This window comes from Pinus tabuliformis, chromosome 7 (genome assembly GCF_031772625.1).
Source record: "Pinus tabuliformis cultivar Carrire ecotype Pingquan chromosome 7, CPIR1, whole genome shotgun sequence".
In the NCBI taxonomy this organism is placed as follows: Eukaryota; Viridiplantae; Streptophyta; class Pinopsida; order Pinales; family Pinaceae; genus Pinus; species Pinus tabuliformis.
Window position 1 is genome coordinate 247441685 of NC_142293.1, and position 21621 is coordinate 247463305.

The 21621-nt window shown below is 40.1% G+C and overlaps 1 protein-coding gene across 2 annotated transcripts in view; it reads right to left on the minus strand.

The window, feature by feature from the left end:
- The window catches only part of SS4 (starch synthase 4), a 436038-nt gene that overhangs the window by 350723 nt on the left and 63694 nt on the right, over positions 1-21621 (minus strand). For both annotated transcript variants that reach the window (XR_016266556.1, XM_089458023.1), the window contains exons 3-5: positions 7244-7328; positions 6004-7078; positions 5811-5862 (exon numbers count right to left, since the gene is read on the minus strand). Coding sequence is in view for 1 of the 2 variants with exons in the window: in XM_089458023.1 (XP_089314149.1) it covers positions 5811-5862; positions 6004-7078; positions 7244-7328 (1212 nt within the window). In the remaining variant the exon portion in view is untranslated. The remainder of the gene's footprint in view (positions 1-5810; positions 5863-6003; positions 7079-7243; positions 7329-21621) is intronic.

Here is a 21621-nt window from a genome sequence, read left to right on the forward strand (position 1 = left end):
TGATCATATTTGGTTCTTACATGCTTGTCATTTCTTGGATCTAGAGTGATTTACTTGTTGCTGTCCTAATGGTTAAGAAGTGTTCATCTCACTAATGTTTCCAAGTGCTACTGTGAAGAAGTTTGCCTTAACATTGGTTATTTAAAGGCTAACATTCGTTTGTTTCTTGTAAGCTCATTCATAACCTCTAAGAATCATTAATTTTTCACTAAGTAAGCACTCACACATCATAGCTCTAATCTTGTTGAATGGTTTAAGTTACTTTGGGCATTGAAGTATCTCTCTCCTTCTTAAGTATCTTGGCATCTAATTGGCATTATTATGTTGAGCATCTAATTGTTTAAGGAATAATGCTAAGGGAATCATTAGATAATTGCTAAACACATTGTAGCATTGGCATCTTGAGAATTATTGATTCTAAGTAAGCATATCTTAATATTGACATAAGATCATTATTGGCATTTACTTTGTTTAAAGATTTTTAATTATTGCAAGTAATTGTCATCGTTGGATAAGTATTCTAAACTTGCTATCATTGGTTAAGCACCTTGTGAAGATAAGTTTATCTTTGGATCATTTAATATTGGCACTTGATAATTGGCACATTTTTTGTAATAAGATTGTCTTTCCATTTATTGATAAGTACTCTTGTCATTGAAGATTAATCATAACTTAAGTGCTTAAACATTAAACCCAAGAATCACTCATCCACCTTGCATAAGCATTCTAAGTCTAGTTGCACTAAAAATTTACCTCCAAGCATAAGCTTGGTTGATAGACTTCTAGGGCCGCCCTTTCTCAATTTAGCTTGAGGGATTCAACACCTTTCTAGTGGTTAACATGGTGACCTTGCAGTCGTTAGAGCCACAATCCTGCAACGCCTAAGGCATTGGGTGGTTGGACGCAGGGGAAGGTATCGTTAATCAAGCCTCCGCTTGCTTCCCGTTGGCTTCCATCCCACAACCTACTTTAAAGACTGGTTCCAAAACAGTTAAGAGGAATGTCTTACTTAGAATAGGCATATAACTAAAAGTAATGAAGATTCTTGCATCACACCTAGGTCTTATGATTTGCATAGCATATAGGTTAGTAAAGCATCCATGCAGCAATTGTCCATCCGGTTACTTGGTCTCTAATTGATAATAAGCAAGAAGTTGACTCCATAAGTCACTAATCTCACATTTGAATTTAATCTAATCCTTAAACCTTGCTTAAATTAACCAAATAGTTAGGCCACTCAATCGTGTATCCCAGACTCGTTGGTTTCCAACTTGTCCTTCATCTTCACATTTCCATAGGGACTACCCCCCATAGCTTGTTGTTGGGAGACGGCCAAAACGAAGAGGTCGGGGATTAGAGTGACAGCCCCTGACCTGAGTCGTTGTCGAAGTGCCTGTACAATCTAAGCGACAAAAGGTCCTTTTCTCCTCTGGAACATGGCAATACACAAAGCACCCAACAATGTGAATGTGTACCAAATCTAGTTTCTTCCCTGCAAACACCTCCTCTAGTGTCAATTTGCCCAACACTTTGTGTGGGCTTCTATTCTGCAGATATACGACAATGTTGCAAGCCTTTGCCCATAGAAACCATTGCAGATCCTGGTTATGGAGCATGGCCTTGGCCGCTCCAACAATAGTCGTATCCTTCCACTTTGCAACTCCATTCTGTTGAGGGTTTATAGAATTGTCAACTCCTTGATGCCTTCCTATGCACAAAATTCCTTTAAGGCATTAGAGGTGTACTCGCCTCCATTATCTGACCTCAACATCTTGACCATTCTCCCTGTCAGATTCTCAACTAGAGCCTTGAACTACTTGAATCAGCTAAAGACCTCATCCTTATTTTTCATAAAATAGATCCAGGTCTTCCTAGAGAAGTCGTCAATGAAGGTCACATAATACTAGTATCCACCCAAGGATACTATTGACATGGGTCCACACCAATGTTGCAGGAAGCGTCCCCCCCCCGGTTCCAAGGCCTGAAGCGCGTCCCATGTGGATGTGTCCAGGAAGCGTCCGCAGAAGCGCGCTTCCGCCTGTTTTGGACGCTTCCTGGAAATTTCGGAAGCTTTCCTCCGAAGCATGCTTCGTACGACTCTTCGGCAGTACAAAGCGTGGCGCTTCGGAGGGTGAAGCGTACGCTTCCGTACGATTCCGGAAAAGCGCCGCACTGTTTAGAAAATCGTTTTTTTTTTTTTTTTTAGGTGAGTTTGCTTGTTGGGGGTGGGTCCACCTTGGGTTAGGGTGAGGAATGAAGGCAAAAAAAATATAAATATAGCAGATGCTCCCTCATGGTAATGTTAAATTCTTAAAGTAAAAGTGACATTCTCCTTTATTTTTCATTTTCATCCTTTTACTTAAATTTTTAACATTACCATGAAATGACTCAGGATGTTTGAGAGTGGTTCCAGCCTCATTGGACTTCATATGGAGAAAATAGAATTTCATATCCTATTCAAAATTCAGCAGACTTAACAGTTTTCAGGAATTCAGGATCAATGGGATTGTGGCATTTCATTAGATTATATCAAGTATGAAGGTATGCGATTAGCATTTAATCAAGAGCACCAAGCCCTATATGTACCCTAGTGTTGGTGGTGTTAATTGTTGAACTCCTTTGTCACGCGGCACACCCTTAGCAAAAAATTACCTTTCAATCAAGTCAAAATCATCGATCAAGCATGTTAAGCTTTTTCTACCATATTTTAAGTCTTGAATTAGGTAGTTTGATCAAAATTGGGCAATGTTGACTAATATCCCTAGACAATCGAGGTAGAGGCAAAGGCTAGAAAAGAGGAGAAGATTCTAGATTCTAGATGGTTGATGCATCTAAATGGTTGATGCTCGAATAATTAATCATTAATGTACAATGGATGTTATATCTATCTTGATTTATGCAAAAATATGCATGTTTTCATGTCTTCTACAACTAATTTGGTATTTGGGATGTTCGTTTTGAGTATAAATGCAAATAAATATAAATATATATATATATAGCAGACGCTTCGCTTCCTAGATTTTTGGAAAATGACGCTTCCGCGTCCCCGCTTCGTGCAACATTGGTCCACACACATTTGAGTGTACTAGATCCAAAATCCCTTTGGACCTAGTATCACTGCTCGGAATACAAATCTTGGCATATTTACCCATTGCGCAACCCTTGCACACCTCATGTTGCTCAACCTTCAATTTTGACAGCCCCGTCACTATCTCCACGAGCACATTAAGTGCTCCATGATGAAGATGCACCATCCTCCTATGCTATAACTCTCCCAACCCTTTGCTACAGCTTACCAATGCATGTGTTAGCTCAAACTACAATCAAAACAAGTTGCCCTTCTTGACCCCTATTACTTTCGTTGTCTTGGAGTTCTTGGGCCAAATATACATTTTCCCCTCTTCAAATGTCCCAATGTAACCCTTGTCCTCCAATGTAGCAACCGAGATTACGTTCTTTGTCATACCCAAAACATACAACATATCCTCCATCAACAAGGGTTTGTTGGACTCCCTCTAAAACTTGACTGTGCCAATACCAGTTGGATGGTACTTGGCATTGTCTCCAAGCTCTATGTAGAAATCCAACTCCTTCAGACTGGTGAAATACTCTTTGACTCCCATCATGTGGCAAGAAGCCCCACTGTCAATGTACCACATGTTGGTGGCAATTGAGCTCGAGAGACATGCAATGAGAAAAAACTCATTCTCAAATCATGCTGCAAATTCGTCCACCTCTGCGATAGCAGCAACCTGTTTCTTTTGTTTGCCCTTCTTATTAGGGCATTGGCTAGCATAGTGACCTAGCTGATGGCATGCAAAGCATTTAACCTTGCTTGGATCCCTCTTCTTCTCACCCTTGGAAGTAGATCCACTACTCGACCCTTTCTTGGCCTTAAATTTACCCTTGCTTACTACGGCAAGGTTCTCCTCTTCTTCGAATTTCTTTTATTGATCCGAATGTTGGGCTCCCTCTCGGATCTCTTCCTGGATGAAATCATCCCACATCCTCTCCCAAGAGGGCAGGTGTTCTTGGCCAACAAAACATTTTACGAACACTTCCCCACTGTTTTGTAATGCCATTCAAGGCAATACGCACCAACTCAGTCTCTGGAATCATGTCTCCAACAACTGCCATCTGATCTCTCAATTGCATTATTTTGGTCAAGTAAGATGTCACACTTTTCCCCTTGGACATATTTATGGTATGCAACTTGTCCTTCAACACCATCTTGCGACTCTGATAGTCACTCTAGTACAGCTTTGTGAGCATATCCCACATCTTCTTCGCAGCATCCTTCTCGAACCGATGGGGTATGTGATGATCTTTGACCCCATCAAGAATAATCCCCTACACCTTGGCCTCCTTGACCTCATGTAGATCAAGAACAATTGGATTTGAGCTTGGCGACACCATTGTTGTATTAACGAAATTCCATAGCTTGTTCTCCTTGAGAACAGCTATTCAAACCTTCCATTGCAAATAGTTCGAAGGTCCCTCAAGCCCATCATCATATCAAACATTGGTAGCCATTGTAGAATAACCCTAGAAGAGATTGAAATGATGAACTCTAATCCTTTGTCTTGATACCTATGTCAAATCTTATTGGCTTCGTATTCAGAGACTACAGCTCTAACACCATGTTAATTTCTTTAAACCCAGTTACAAATTTATTGTCTCAACAAATAATCACAAATTTGAAATAAACAATGCTTTCTAATCTGATTTGTAACAATAAATATTATTGGTTTTAACCAAATAAATAGTAGAAGCAAAAAATACTTGAAACCAATCACATGCAACAGAGAATAACACAGATATACCCTGGAAACCCCAGTGTGGGAAAAACCAGTAGTCGTTGGGCTTCTTATTCAGCGTCAGGATAAATATTTTTTTACAGCAAACATGCAAGAATTTGTTCCGACAAATACACAGCAAAATATCTCAGCCCTCTCTCTCACGCATCCCTTGTACAGCCCACACGTGCGGCCCAATAAAAAAACTTTTGTGCACAAGGAAAGCTTGGCCTCACAGTTCAAGATAACTCAGACCACATGTGCCAAGGTAACCCGCCCTCTCTGTTGATATTGCTTGCCCTGATTTCGCTCTAGCTGGCTCGATCTAGCCTCTTCTCGCTCTCGCTGCCAAATACTGCACTCCACTGAATCCCAACTCGTGCCAAATCAATTGTATTTCTCCTTTGGCTCAAACCCCCTATTAAAAAGATCAAACACTAATCCCAACGGTTGGGATTAAATCTCACTTTACTGAGATCAACAGTCACGACTTAATCTATCATTGACTTCTTTTCCCTTTTACAAAAAGGTACCCAGCAATTAAATTAAATTGTCGTCTAAAGTCCTGACTTAGGAAATTCATTAATTAACTGCTGTAGGAGATAATTAAGGTGACTCGCTGCATGTCATGGAACCCAATCCATGCAAAATCACATTCCAAGCTACAATCTCAACATACCTAATAGTTAGATGTCTAATGTACCAGTCTCTAGATTTGTTGGATTTATCATGTTTACAGTATATTTACAGAAAAATTGCTTAAGATAAAGTACGATAAAAATTAGTTCATATATAGCAATATATGTTAAGAACTGGTAGCAAATCAGTTTTTTTGTTGAAAATTATAGCCCAAAAAAAAATGTTATCAATGAAGCTAGCAGTTTAATGAATTTTGTCCATGCTAGGGTCACAGCCTTGTATAATACAAACTTCTACCAAAAAACCATCACATGTAGATAGCTTTTACAGAAATATATGTTCTTCAGTTTTTATGAAGCTTATTTACTCATTTACCTTGGCAACAGGTGCCATTTCTGCTGCAATATGCACCATGTGCAATCCTGGCCTGTAATTATCAAAAGAGGACCAAAAGAATTTTAGGACAAAAACCTCAAACATGTATTTCTAATCTGAACTTCATAAAGAACATTATAAGAATGATCACAACTTCCAAACAAGAATTTTGGAATAATCCAAGTTACCTAACCTTGTACTTGCTTTTATGAGTTTCAGAAGGTTGGCAATTATATCCTTCTCATTCTTGTCCTTGCACTGTACATAAGCGTCTCGAATGCGTGATTCCCTGTGCCAAGCCATATCCCTTAATATTTTTGCATCATCAAAAGCCATCTTCTTCTCGAGCATCCAGCCATCTAGAGAAAGAAGTAGATTGCTCCAAAAATCCCAAGGCAAGTCTTGAACGGGTCCATCTAAAAACTTTTTGTTGTTTTCATGCTTCAGCTGTTCAAGACTCCTTTGAAATGCCTGTACTTCTTCTTGATATATTTGAAGCTGTGCTTTTATATCATTGTCTGATTCAAGAAGCCGCTGCTCTAGAAGTTTAATCTGCTCATTTAAAAGTAAATTTTCTTCCTGCGTCTGTTCTAATAAACTGTTATCCACTTGAGCTTGAGCCAGAGCTTCTTCCAGTCTGTCAACCTTCTCCTGAAGAGCTTGGTTTTTGCTTGTAATATCATCCGGCAAAATCATTCTCTCAGTCGATTTCTCTAGCTCTGCTTGTAAGTGTTCAACCTTTCTCTGTAAGACCTGGCACTCAGACTTCACTTTTGCAAGATCACTTGCATTTGCCTCAGCAATCACAAGCTTGGACTGTAATTGTTTAGTACTTTCCTCCAGAGCTAACCTCTCTTTCTCCATCTCTGCAATATATTGACAATTCTTGCTGATTTCAATTAGTTTTGATTTTAAAACGTTTACCTCTTCCTTAAGTGACTCATTTTCAGCCTCTAAGGCCTTTAGCTCACTAGCAATAATAGGGGGCTGACTAACATGTTCCTTGATAGTTGTGTTGTTTACCTTTAAATCTTTACCATCTTTCCAAATGCTTTCCCTTTCAGCAATCCCTTTTTTCAAAATCTCAACTTCATCTGCAAGAAGCTCATTTTTTATCTTTTCATGTGCAGCATACCTTAGTCTTGCATCTGCTTCTGCTAAGCGTGTCCGTAAGAGATCGATTTCCCCTTGTAAATATTCTTTCTCAGCACGAACCTGATCAAGCTCTTTCAAAGCACGGGCACGTGCTTGGTTGAGGAGTAGAATATCTCCAGAGAAATAAAATCATATATCAATAAATTATACTGTTTCATGCTAATTTCAGGATCTAACATCTAATAAAAATAAATCACCCTACCATCTTATTGAACTATATAGTCCTTTGTAAAAAATCACTGAAATCAACAATGGAGATGGCTAAGTAATAAGCATACCTTTTTCTGCATCCTTTATCATGGTGATCAAATCCTCGATTTGGATCCCAGAATGCCTTTTTTGGTTATCATTCTGCCTCCTTTTCTGTATTCAAAGCACCACGTCAAAGTAAATCAGTAATCACAGTTCCTAAATAAGATTAACTAATCCTTTACACAGCCAGCTGATGAACCAGAAAATTTTGGTGCATTTTTTGGGTTAATATCTTACTTCACCAGGAAGAAAAGAAATAAAAGTAGGGAAGATGAAAGAAGTAATCTAACTTGCTAAGTCATCTTGCATACTAGGTAAGGGCAGAAAAATATGAAAGCATGGGCACACAAAAAAATATAAAAAGTCATCGATTGTGAAAGTCACAAAATCATTTAACAGTTATCAGTTTAGGCGAACATTATGCCAACACCAGTTTAGAAATGCTAAACATCATTATCATACAATTATATAGATACATTAAAATATGCCTGTGCCACAACATCCGGACAGTATCCAGGAACATAACATTTACTCAGTCAAAGCACAGTGCCAGAAAAAAATCAGATTTTAGTTCACTTGCAAACAATAGAAGCTTTTTTACCCAACCAAACTATATCCCTAACATCCCCAGCATCTGCAGAAACAGTTTTGTATAAGCATACCAGCTAGTAATTGATGAAGCAACTTACAGTGGCAATAGACAAAAGAATTACTAGCTTAGATTCCATTTTCTAATGAGCTATGTTGTCCCCCCTGTTACCACCAATTTGGTCTGGTACCAAATAGCTGTTGCTTGCTTTGAATCGCACATGGTGTCCGGAAGGAATAAGTTTAGAAGACAGTCTTTGCAGGTTGAACTTGATAATTCTTCTGAGGGAAATGTAACCAGGAGTTTTTCAAAGGTGAAATCAGCTGATCAAACATCTCCATGGCAGTGTGTTTCTGGTTTCCATGCATGGGTTTAACAAAATATTAAAGGCTGCTGAGAATGAAATTGCACACTAGGAATTAGGATAGTCTTTGACAGAGATCAATGTATCAGAACTATAACAGCCTCTTCAACCAAGTCTGCAGATGGGACCTGTAGCCGCCAGCGCATATAACTCAGATACAGATACCTTGCCCTAAACGACAAAGATGTGATGGTATTTAAGGAGAAACAGGGTAAAGAATGGTGTGTGTGCATGTGTATATGCGTGTGTGTGTGTTTTGGAAGAAGTGAGACTGACTTGATATCAATGTAATGACCAAATTATAAATTAAAACTTTGTGTGACCAACCTCATTTGGTCTTGACGTGCACATAAATACTTAAGCTGACCCTGGTTATTGGGAAACAATAAACCAGGCGCTAAGCTTAGGAAACTTAACATCTACCTGCATGATTTCTTCAATAAAAACCCCAAAAAGAAATCATTTTGTTTATTTTGGAAATCTAACGATTTTACCATTATTATCTTAGATTAGATTGCTAGATCAAGGTCTTAGGTTTGAATTTGTTAGATCTAGTTATATTTGGATGTAACTTGTGCTAATCTTTTGTTTAAGGCTATCTCTATGTTGGAATTTCTAAGTCTAACTGTTAAAAACCCTTCACGTACTTTTCTGATTTATTTCTGCCTACTTGTCCTGATTAATTAACAAGTTATTTACCATGTAAATACTGAAAATAAATACAAGTACATGCTGAACACATTACAGATCATCAACTGAAGGAAACAAAACAAGCATACAAGTGACACCATTGTTTTTGGACCAATGTCCCAGGAAAAACCCAACGCGGGAAAACTGGTGCAGCTATCTGAGGGTTTTACTTATTAAGCAGTTTCAGAATACAATCTGGGTGCCAAAACCGGCTCACCCAACAGAGAATAATCTCGGCAATAGTATCTCTCAGTCGGAGACAGATGTTCCGGCTGAAACCTCGGATAAACACTCTGACAGCTCCCAGCTCTAATCTACCCCTTGAAAACCCCAACGTCAGACTCTAGGGACTGCGTCAGCCCTTTCTGGCCCAGTGTCTACCCAGCATCACCCTAGCTCGCCCTGCGTCAGCCTCTGGAGGCACTGTGTCAGCCCTTAGAGCCTCTGCGTCACCCACACTGGCTCTCTTAGGCACTGGGCAGCTCCTGGCTACCTCTGCATGAGCCCTGGATGGCTCTGCGTGAACCTCTGGCTGGCTCTACATCCCTCTCTCCCGGCCTCTGCGCTAATCCTCCTGGTACTATCTCTGCTTCTCTTCTTCTGTATTCACTGCCCCTCAGCTGCAACTCTAATCACTCTTTCCACTTCCTCAGCAAACCCTGCCCCAGAAAATCGAAATCTTAATCAACTCGGTGTGTTCTCCAAGTGACCCTCAAGCCTCCTTTTATACTCGTTGACAATTAAACGACCGAGATTAAGTCCCTAATCAATGGCTAAGATTAACTCTGGCTTGATCCATGACTTTTGGACCCTTCTAACACAGTTTTATATTAATTCACATTAATATTTTTAAAAATATTAATTATTTTAATATCTCCCAAATTGTTTAGAATCTGCCCAAACCATTTCTGGGTATTGGAGATCTCATGTGCTTTAGCCTCTCCACCAATTTTCGAGGCTAGAGCACATCCAATGCTACCCCAAATCAACACTCCCTCTTAGCAAGCACTGTGCTCTAGTAATACTCCTAACTGAACATCACCCTGATCATCGGCATCGGTCCTTATGCTGATGTTAGGCCTATTTCCCAACATCCTCTGAAGTTGTTGCATCATGTACTGCTACCCATGGCCCTAGCACTACCATTGTTGCATCTGTACTTCAACTCCCTCTGCATCCGTGCTACTACCCATGGCTCCGCCACTGCCACTGCTGCATCTGCACTGCAATTCCTCTCATCATGCTGCATTGTGCTGCCCATAGCATTGCCACTGTTAATTGCTGCACTGCAACTCAGTTACTGAGAAGTAAGTAACTGATCTCTCAACTCTGACATCTCTGTCAGGCTAGAGACACCCTCGATCTTGAAACTCCCTCTGTCGCTGACAAGTGCTCCCTCTCTGACCTCTGCTCTGCTCCAACAACTCTATGTATCTCGCACTGTTGCCTCACGTTGTCCTGGGAATCCTGCATTGTAGCTCTGTCGCTCCATCCGCATCCGTCTCTACTGACATACGCCAATACTACTACTCCTCTTCGGGGCTCCTGTAGCAAGGTATAATCCAAGAGGCTGGGTACCTCAAGGATCCTGCCCCTCATCGCCTATAATTCATCTGACTACAGCTCGATGTCTCCCCGCTTCCGCTCAAGTGGCATGCGAGCACTCATGGCACAGTCATCATCTGTCTCCACTTCCTTCTCTGCCCTTGCTGGCGCAGCCTTGGTCTCAGAAGCCTCTCCTTTGCTCTTCTTCCTCAGACACTGGCTCGCATAGTGACCCAATTCCCCACAGTTGAAGCATTTGACCTTGGAGAGGTCCTTCTTCTTATGTTTCTCCTACTTTCCCTCAAATGCTAGGGCAGCATCCTCCTCTTCCTCCTTGATTCTAATCCCCTTGCCGCTGCTTCCCACCTTGCTCAGCCTTTTGATCTCTTCTTGGCAAAGAGTCGCCCACATTTCCTCCCAATCTAGAAGGGTCGCCCTGCCCAGTATGCTCTAGACAAACACCTCCCAGTCTTCAGAAACTGCATTCAAGGTTGTTTTCACCATCAATTCTTGATCCGGCGTGGCCCCTATGGAAGTCAGCTGATCCCTGATCTCCTTCAATCGACCGAGGGAGGTGTCGATCTGTTCTCCCTTCTGCATCTGGTATGACTGCAGTTGATTTTCTAGTAGCATCCTTCTCTGCACAGAAGTATGCTAGTACAATTTCTTTAGGGCCTCCCACATCTCATTTGCTGTGTTCTTTTCAGCAATATGTGGTACTACATGGTGCTTGACCCCGTCAAGGATGATGCTCTTGGCCCTCGCCATTGCCTCCTTGTACTTATTGTCCTCAACTGGGTCAACTAGGATCGCTATCGTCTTCAAGGCGAGGTGCTTGACACGATTCCTGTATAGAACGGACAAGATTCTGGCCTTCCAGACTACGAAGTTTGAGGCTCCATCCAGTCTATCTTGGTCTCTTACCCCGTTCACTGCCATCTCGCTGCTCCTCTACTTCCCTTCTGGAAATTCTCGGTGTGACTCCCCCTGAGCTTCAATTTCCCTCCTAGAAACCCCTCTACCAATGTCGAGATGCCCCCACTCTGATCCTTAGTGCAGTTGCACCACTAATCTGGATTTCTTGGCTCGAAATACTCGGCAGCAACTCCCTCCTCCTTGGTCTTGCCCTGTTAGGTACTATTCTGACTACAGTACCCCAGCAGCTTCACTCTGCAACTCACCCACAGCCTCCTAAGCCCCAGCAAACTGAAGGTTAGAGCTTCTAGGCTCTGCGCAATCCCCAGCAAACTGAAGGCAATGTCGCCGGAAAAACTCAATGTGGGAAAACTAGTGCAGTTATCTGAGGGTTTTAATTATTAATCAGTTTTAGAATACAATCTGGGTGCCAAAACCAGCTCACCCAACACAGAATAATCTTGGCAGTAGTACCTCTCAGTCGGATACAGATGTTCCGGCTGAAACCCCGGATAAGCACTCCGACAGCTCCCAGCTCCAATCTGCCCCATGAAAACCCCAGCATCAGCCTCTAGGGACTGCGTCAGCGCTTTCTGCACAGCGTCTGCCCAGTGTCAGCCTCTGGAGGCACTGTGTCAGCCCTTGGAGCCTCTACATCACCCACGTTGGCTCTCTGAGTCATTGCGCAGCTCCTGGCTGGCTCTGCGTGAACCTTTGGGTGGCTCTGCGTCCCTCTCTTGGCTTCTGCGCTGATCCTCCTAGTACTATCTCTACCTCTTTGCTTCTGTATTCACTACCCCTCAGCTGCAACTCTGATCACTCTTTCGACTTCTTCAACAAACCCTGCCCCAAAAAATCGAAATCTTGATCAACTCGGTGTGTTCTCCAAGTGACCCTCAAGCCTCCTTTTATAATTTTCTCGTTGACAATTCAACGGCCGAGATTAAGTCCCTAATCAATGGTTAAGATTAACTCTGGCTTGATCGATGACTTTTGGACCCTTCTAACGTAGTTTTATATTAATTCACATTAATATTTTATTTTTCCTAAGTTTAGACTTAGGGACTCCATTAAAAATATTAATTATTTTAATATCTCCCAAACTGCTTAGAATCTGCCCAAACCATTTCTGGGTATTGGATATCTCATGTGCTTTAGCCTCTCCACCAATTTTCAAGGCTAGAGCACATCCGATGCTACCCCAAATCAACACTCTACTGGAAATTGCATAAATAAGGTAGTGTTCAACTAACTGAAAATTGGTTTAGAACTTGTTTAAGGCTTCCTATATTTATTGAATAGATCTAACCTTTCACCATGAATAAAATCTAATGTGCTTGATCTCTATAATTTATTTGAGTATATACCATTTCAATAAACGTTGGAAACTTGTAAAAATATGACATAAGGGTTATTAAATCTTGCTTTCATTTAACTCATTGATAAGGGTTGAACATTTTGGCATAACTTTTCACATCTTAAGCATAGAACAGGCACACTTATCTAATTTGCGCAACATTTAGAGCTTTCCTTAGTGGAAAGAGTGGGACAAGGCCACCAAGGTGACAGTAGGTGGTGTTGACCACTACGTGCCAACTACCCATAGCAGTACATCCCCTTTTCTTCGCAAAAGGGATAGTGCTTGATCGATATGTCCGTGCCATTCGACAGTCATCGTCGACCCGATCATGTTATGTTGTAAGCCCAGTCTGCATGTGTAAATTGTAAATAATCTTAGCGGATCTGAGTCATGTATGTAAACTGCCTAGGCAAACCTAATTTTCTAGTGATAATCTACGTTCCGGAAGGTTTTTTGTCTCACCGATCCATGATCAACAGAGTTTTCCTTCAGCCTAACCCCAAAGCCGGAATGAATTTTGTCATTAGAAACTTAAGGGAATCCTAGTGTGCTTCGAGTGTATGTAAAAGTAATTTGGAAATAATTCTAACTATTTGGTTAGGTTATTACAAATTGTTTGATCTGCTAGATTATATTTGTGTCGCAGAACTGGGTGGTCTATGAGGGTCTATGTCAAATGGGTTTTTCCCCCTTGAGATGTAAAATTGTAGAAGTCATGATGTAAAGTGTCTTGAGGGTTAGAAAATGTTTTATCCCCTCATAGGTCCTAGGTCCTAGGTAATTTTTCCAAAGGCTAAGTTCGAGGATCCAATAAAAAATTAAAAAAATTAAAAATAAAAATAATAAAAATTAAAAAGATTAAAAATTTAAAAAAAAAAAATTAAAAATTAAAACATTAATAAAATAATCATAAGTCAAGGTTTTGAGAAAATAAATGCAAAGTTTTAATTTTTTAATTTAAGATTTCGACGGATGAGATTAAAAGTGATTTTGATCCTCACTGACGGTCGAAATTAGTTTGACATGTATCACTCGAACTAGCCGTTGGGAATTGTTCCTTTAAATAGGGTGTTAGGGTCATTTGAGATCATTCGATCTGTGAGTCTTGTGCTGAAGAAAGCTCTCTTGTAATCTTTTAAGTTTTAATTTTTTAATTTAAGATTTTGACGGATGAGATTAAAAGTGATTTTGATCCTCACTGACGGTCGAAATTAGTTTGACATGTATCACTCGAACTAGCCGTTGGGAATTTTTCCTTTAAATAGGGTGTTAGGGGTCATTTGAGATCATTCGATCTGTGAGTCTTGTGCTGAAGAAAGCTCTCTTGTAATCTTTTTCTTGTGCAATAAAGAAAGACTTTGGGGTTGAAATCTCGCTGGTGTTACTCTTCTGAAATGCTGTAAGATGTTTCATTTTTCTGCATAAATTTGTTTTCAGCCATTGGTAATAGCTTGATGCAGAGTGATGTTGAACACAGGTATCTTGTTTACTCACTAGGGTTTGAATGGTAATAGAATTTCTGAAAATAATGGTAGGTATCTCCATTGGATTTGGATTTTAGTACTGTTTTTTCCCTCTTTATTGATAGTTGAAGTGAGTTGTGCAGGAAATCTAGATTGTGAAGATCAACGGGCGTTTGGGGAAGTTCTCGGCTGAACCAGCCAACTCCCGAAAAGCATTTTCTTGAAGAGCCCAGCCAGTTTCGATCCTGGGTTTATCATTTAAATTTATCTTTTGAATGCATGAGAGGTTTTTTGAAGTGTCTCATAGTAAATCTAAAGTTCTAAAAATATTTCTGTGGATTATTGACAAATCTGGCTGCTTAGAGTCGTAAATCTGTAAATATTGTAATTGTTTGACTGGTTTGTAGGGTTTTAGTTTTAATTCTTGCATATATTATTCCTGGGTGTTTTTCTTTTGCTGTTACAGGTTTCAAATCTGAAGATATAATCTTGTTCTGAAGCCAGATCTAGGCCCTAGAGGGTAAGATCTGGCCTCAGCATCATTTTTGCAGGGATAATCTTCAATGGGTTTTCAATTTTTCTGAAGAAGATCGAAGCTATCTGCTTGTTGGGGTTTCATTTCCAAGAAGATTTTCGAAATTTTTTTTAAAAAGGTCGTGTGGAGCTCCTGGATTGTTGCCAAGCTTCAGCATTACTATCTATCACCTCTTTCCCTCAAAACATAGCTTCATTATGCCCAATCTGCAAGCGGATCTTCAGCATTGTCGCTGCCTTCACGCACTTAAAATCCCACGCTACCAGAAAACCTCAATCCTCTCGAGTGCTGCCTCTTTTTCCTTCATGCATCTACTCACTCCACGCAATCCATTGTCCGTATCCCTGCGTGCTGCCACAAGCCCACTTCCCTACCCATGCAACTCAGAAACCTCATGCAGCTTTGTCCTCTCCACCTCCACGTAGCTACCTCGGTTCCACGTATACCTGCACATTATCCATCTGATTGCAACCTTCAGCTGCCAGCACCCTACACACACAACAAGTCAGCAAATCCATCGAACTCCTCCACGTATCCATTTTTTGCTCCATTAACCCTGCGTGAAATCCATCTGCTGCCCATCGTGAACCATCCCTTCTCCTTCTCTGTGCATTTATTCTCCAGCGTCCAGGCCTGCAAAAACCCTCACGCAGTTATTCCAACTCCACGCTTTCTGCCTTTTCATTTCCACGCAAACGCTGCACCCACGGTGTCATCCTCCGTCGAACAGGTTTTCAGCTCCTCACGCGTGCCTGCAAATACTCCAAAGCAGCAAATGAAAATTCGATTTCGGTAGTCGTATGAGCATATTTTGGTTTCATAGATTATTTAGCGTAGCGTATTTCCTTTTTTTTTGTTTTGTTTCAGTTTAAATTTTTTAGTTTTAGTTTTTGATATACGTTAGCTCATTTTAGTTTTAGGTTTATTAAATTTTTGTTTTTGCTTTAGATTTAGATCTCTTTAAATTTAGATTTAATTCTTAAAGTTTGATTTTAAAAAATAATATCAAAAAATCATAAAAAATATATAAAAAGTCCCAAAAAAAGCATAAAAAGTTTTAATCTTTAGTTTTTTTTAGGATTTGTTTAATATTGGCATTAGCTTTCGATTTATTAGTTTAGTATCTGATTTTTAACTTAGGTTTTAGTTTTAAATTAAAGATATTCAGTTTCATTCAAAAAAAAAAAAATTTCCCAAAAAGCATAAAAAAGGGTTTTTTCCTTAGGTTTTTTCTTGTTTAGTTTCGATTTTTGGTTTTATCAGATTTAGTCTTGGCTCAAGAATTTGTCACATTTACGATCTTGGTGTATCTTTTCCGCTAAGGCTAAAATTTTGATGCGGGATTAATATTTATCATTTTTATGTGGTTAAACATGCTTAAATGTTCATTTGAAGATTAGCTATATGAAAGTGATAACTGGTTAGCATTTAAAATTGCGTGGTTATTTAAAGCATTTATCTTTTGAAATTTTAATTGCTGGAATATTGTTAAGGCATTGTGCATTTATTGATTATCTCGCATTTGGCAAAATTAATTTTTGCTTGGGTTATTTGATGATAAATGATTGTTTTACAAGGTTCATATTTTTGCAACATTTAATGAATAATCATTTAATCATTAACTCCATAAGGCACTAGTACACTAATTTCTAAAATCAATCAGGTGCTAAATTGCCTTGCTGTGTCTCCCAACCCAACTGGTCCACAGTTGGTCTTCCTTTATCCCATAGGGTCTACCCCCCTTAGCCTCGGGAGACGGCTTAAACGGAGAGATCGAGGATCAGGGTGACAGCCCCCGGTCTTAGCGTTGTCACGCTGCCTAGACAGTCTGTGCGACAACAGGTGGCTAGCCTGAGAGTTTGCCTCTAGGCTCTCCCATTTGGGATAAGATGTTTCCCTCTAGAAGAGAGTTTGAGTGGCAACAAGCTACAAATAGAAAGATTAAACAGCTTGCAATTATAAAAAAATTAAAACATCATTGGTTTTCCAATCAATGTTGCAAGGAATCTATGATTTAAAAAAAAAAACATGTCTAAAATATTACATAAAGTTCAAATCTCTAGAAGTAATTTCTAGGTTCAATCACTCCAGGGATTGTTGTCCACGGCTTTTGTTAAAATTGGCAACTGGGGCCAAATTCCACTTTGGTCAGGTCTTTCGAAGAAGATAATTATGGCATTGAATTCCTCTTTTCGAAAGGACCAAAATCGACCTAAAGATCATCAAATTTGGACAAGGAAAAATATGTTTTCGAAATTAATCCCTCACATGTGCAAATTGTCAAGGTCGGCTTGGGGTAAATTATTCAAGTGGAACCCCTCTCCAAATCCTATAAATAGAAGTGTCCTCCAACCATATTGGACACATCCTATCACACATTTCTCTCTCTGAAATGGCCGCAGAAGGAAGGATAGCTCCAGCGAAGAAGGGATAGATTGATATCTTGGTTGGGTTGTCTGATGAACCGAATTCCTCACGAAGAAGGTTGTGTGAAAATTCTCACTACAGCAACTGATTTACTTTTCCTACTTATTTACTAGAAAAACCTAATGTGGGAAAACCGGTGCATCAAGGGAGGATTTTATTATTTAGTAATTTTCTAGTACAACAGGGTGGCAAACTGGCTTACCCACAGATAGACAAATTTCCAGCGCTTCTTCTGAACCCAGCATAGGCCCTACTGACCTTTGCGTCAACCTGAAAACCTTCTGCGTTAGCCTGAAACCCTCTGTGTCAGCCTACTGAGGCTCTGCGCAGCCTCTCTGGCCCTCTGCATCACTCCTGTAGCCTCTGCGTGGATGACACAAGCCCTTCTAGCTCTGCGCAGTCTCTGTGTGACTTCCTTTGACTCTGCGTCTGCCTCTTCTGACTCTGCGCTGATCTCCCGTCTCTCTGTTCCATACTAGCTGCCTCCTGACTGCTCTCTAGACCACTGGTTCAATTTCTCAGCAAACCCTGCTCAAGAAATTGAACTGACTGGTCTCCCTCAGTGCGTTCTCCAAGTGACCCTCAAGCCTCCTCTTATACTTTCCTCGTTGACAAATCAACGGCCGAGATTAAGTCCCTAATCAACAGCTAAGATTAGATCTGGCTTGATCCATGTTGTTTGGACCATTCTAACACAGTTTCATATTAATACACATTAATATTTTATTTTCCCTAAGTTTAGAGTTAGGGCCTCCATTAAAAATATTAATTATTTTAATATCTCCTAAACTGTTTAGAATCTGCCCAAATCCTTTCTGGGTATTGGAGATCTCATGTGCCCCAACCTCTCCACCAAATTTCGTGGCTAGAGCACATCCCATGCTACCCCAAATCAACAAAATCAAGAGGTCAAGTCTGTTAAAGGCTAGTTTGGGTTTGTTCAAGGACTGTTTTGGGCTCCACTATCTCCTACTACAGGTCTGAGTTACCATGAAAACTGACCGCAGGCACAAGGAGGGTTTGGGTATGAATTAGTGGTGTGAAAATCCTCTCCTTGGTGGGCCGCATCTTCAAGGATCCTTCCTCATGCTAGCAGCAGGCATTAACTTATTGATCAGTGGGACGAGAGGATTATCATCTGCCCGTGTTGACCGCAGACCCATATTTATGAAGGCAGGTTGGGGTGTATTAGCGTGTATTAGGCAGGTTAGCATTTGAGGGCTGAATTAAGTGCAGCCTTGTATCAAATTAAGGTCAGATCATCTTGAAGAGAGTCCGCAGCAGTAGAAGGATGTTTTGAGAGCTGTTGCTATATGTCACAAGCCCTAACCAGGAGTAGCATAGGCATGTGCAGAGCTGATGTAATTGGAGAGAATCTGCAAGCAAGTCCAATCAGACCAAGCCTCTTCAGCTGTATGACAAACAGGAACGTCTTAACTGCTCCAGAATCTAAATTGTGATTGAGCCATCTATTTATCTAAGGGTTGTGCTACTATATGTACAAATTGGCAAGTCAATCTCGACCTTTTAATTATTGTACTCTCTCTCTCGCTCTGCTGAAGGATTTGATTATAATAATAAGAGAATTGATCAATAGATTTTCCCCATCTTGGGGTTTTTCCCTGGCTTGAGCCAATTCCTGCGTTTTCTTGTCTTGGCTTGTCTTCTGCATTGTAACTAACCTAAGCAAAGAACACGTTAACTCAAAATTAACATGGTATCAGGGCTCAGGTGAGGACAAGCCCAAGCAAGAGTGTAAGAGAAAGCAATCTCCAAGTGAATTTTGTTGACAAGTATCCATGGTTTCCTCCTTCTGCAGTCTGAAGGAAGTCTATGAAGTTTGGAAGGTTACTATGGCATGAAATTTCCCTCTGCGCTCTCTGCAGCTCCTGAGGTATAGTGCGAAACTATTATCTAAGGCAAATCTGTATGGGTTTCTAAAGCTATTCGCATGCCCTAATCCGAGCCTGTCTGAAGTCTTCCTTCATTCACCTCCTGAGACCTAATTGGTGATCTTTATCAATAGCATTTTTGGCCTTAATCAAATCTGTCTCAAGTGAAATTTTCTAGGCAAAATCTTCTTTGTCTACAGTTTGATCTTACTTTTCTGAAGCATCAATTATGATGATTTTATCGTCTACTCCAAGGAAGCCATTCACCGATTTATTAAGACATCTGTTAAAGTCTATTTAGAGTGGAATCTGAGGCAAAATTGTGATCACTTTTTGAGGACTTACTGCATGGTCAATCATTGGACCATTTATCAAATAGATCTCTATGCCTGTGACCTATTTTGTCAGTGTAAAGACGCCATTTGAGACTCAGCCCTGAGTGTCACAATTCTGAGCATGAAAGTTTTATTTCATAGTGTGGATAAAAGAATGTATTGGGTGAAGTTATCGCAGTCAAGCCCTATTCTGTGACACCAAATTTGCAATAGGATCAAGGATCCATCTGTTGTGTCAAATCTGAAAAGTCTCATTTAACAGTTCTATCTGGAGCAGTCACGACTCACAAGAAGTGTCTCACTGTCTATAGATGAAGAATTCAAGGCATTTCAGAGCAGTCAATCTGACAGAAACTTGAAGACAGCACTTGAGTCTCCTTCATTGAAGTATGTGGGCCAGATTCTAGCTTTATTTATGACTTCTTCATGTGATGCATCTTCAGCACTAGTTTAAGACAGGACAAAGGTTTGTTCAGGACAAATTGGCTGAAAAGATCAAATCGGATCAAATCTTGTCAGTGACATCATCAGGGCAACCTCAAACACAACAGTGGCAAACTCGAGATATAAAATATGATTTGATTATCAAGTGGAAATTGTTCAAATTTGTATAGAGTGTGTGAGATGACTAGGTTAAGCACTCAAATTGGGTCACCTATAGCTAAGGATCAAAATCGCAGTATATCAAGCAGCATTGAGTTTGGAAATGTAATTTGAGTCGTGTAGATTTGTGCTTTGAAAAGCCAAATCCAGTTATACTTGTGACTAAAACAGTCTGTGGTGTTTTAGCATGTCTGTGTGGCTATAGGATGAATGCATTACGTTGAACAATGTAGTTATATTAATAATGTGCGATAAGTGACATAATGTTTGGGTTGATTTGAGTAAGTGATGCAGGCAAATTGTTGACGTTGGATGTGACCGAATATCAATCAGAATTTTTTGTGTTGCAGGGCTTGATGTTCTGAACACAATTATATTTCAAGAGAACTTAATTCAAGCCTCTGTCTCAAAGGAAGAGAAATCAAGACTCCTATCTTGTTTTTATGCACAAAGTGACATCATCAGCACATACATATATACATAGCCTAAACTTATTTCAGAAGAGCCGACCTATGGAGATTTTTTATTTTCGGTGGCAACATTGTTATACTCCTAAGGTATAGACATCTTGGTCACGCCATCAAGCAGAGGAAGCATTTAATACTCTATAACAGAAGTATAGAAAGGTATTAATCCTCTTTCAGTTTTGAGAAGGAGTGGTCTCTTTGAAACCTTCTATATCGTAATTCATCTTAGAGACCTGTAGTAGTATTACTGAAACACGCTATCTGAAGCACGAAGGCTAGCTCAAGGAAAGCAGAGTTGTCATCCATTGAAAGGGATCTAGCAAAAGTTATTGTAAAAGGACGAGTTACAAAACAAAGCAGTCTACATCAAGCTGACTAGATCCATCGCTGTTTGAGGCTAATCTGAAGGATGTTTTGAAGCAGGCAAAAGTTCAGAAAGAATATAGGTTGCAATATTTGGAAGTTTCCTCTTTTAAGGGCAGGTTTATGGCCCTTTAGAGCAGAATCTTGCAGCAGCCCTTACAATCACAAAGGACAGAAGTACCCCGGTGAAGTAAGTCTGCAGAGGGAGCTATTCAACCCCTGACAAAATGGCTTGATGACTCTTCCTGCCCAATGATTATTATAAGAACGAAGATCATGTCAAAAGACATTGATAAAAGCAAAGACATGACTGCTGGTCTAATGACTCTGAAAATGATTCAATATATCTCTGACTACCTGAGAAGTTGCATGAAAACTCTAAGCACATAATGACAGGAAAGATAGCAGTATGTCACTTTCCTGATATTTAGAGGGAGCCATCATCGAAGAAGTAAGAAGGAGTTGACTTTTCAAGTCAAGATGAAAGACAGGTCTGATAAAATTGAAAAGTTGTTGATCTAGTCAAAATCAAACTGTGAGGGCCCTGGTATTCTTGATAAATTCATATACCTCTTTATAAAGACTCTGAGTGGATCTATGGATAAGTCCCCAGGATGATAGCTGCCTATTGAGATATTTCTGATCTGATGTACATCTCCAGAAATTGCTGGCCTGGCAGTATGATCTAGGTGCTATACCTTTTAGAATCCACCGTGGATAAACCAAAGATTGTAACGTGGGAGCACCATTGAGGCTGAAAGCAGCAGCATGGCTTTCTATGAAGTCATTCAATTGAAGAATCTCTTCAATGAGCCATTTGAGCACGTGTTGGTATCCACCGCTTTGATATGATACG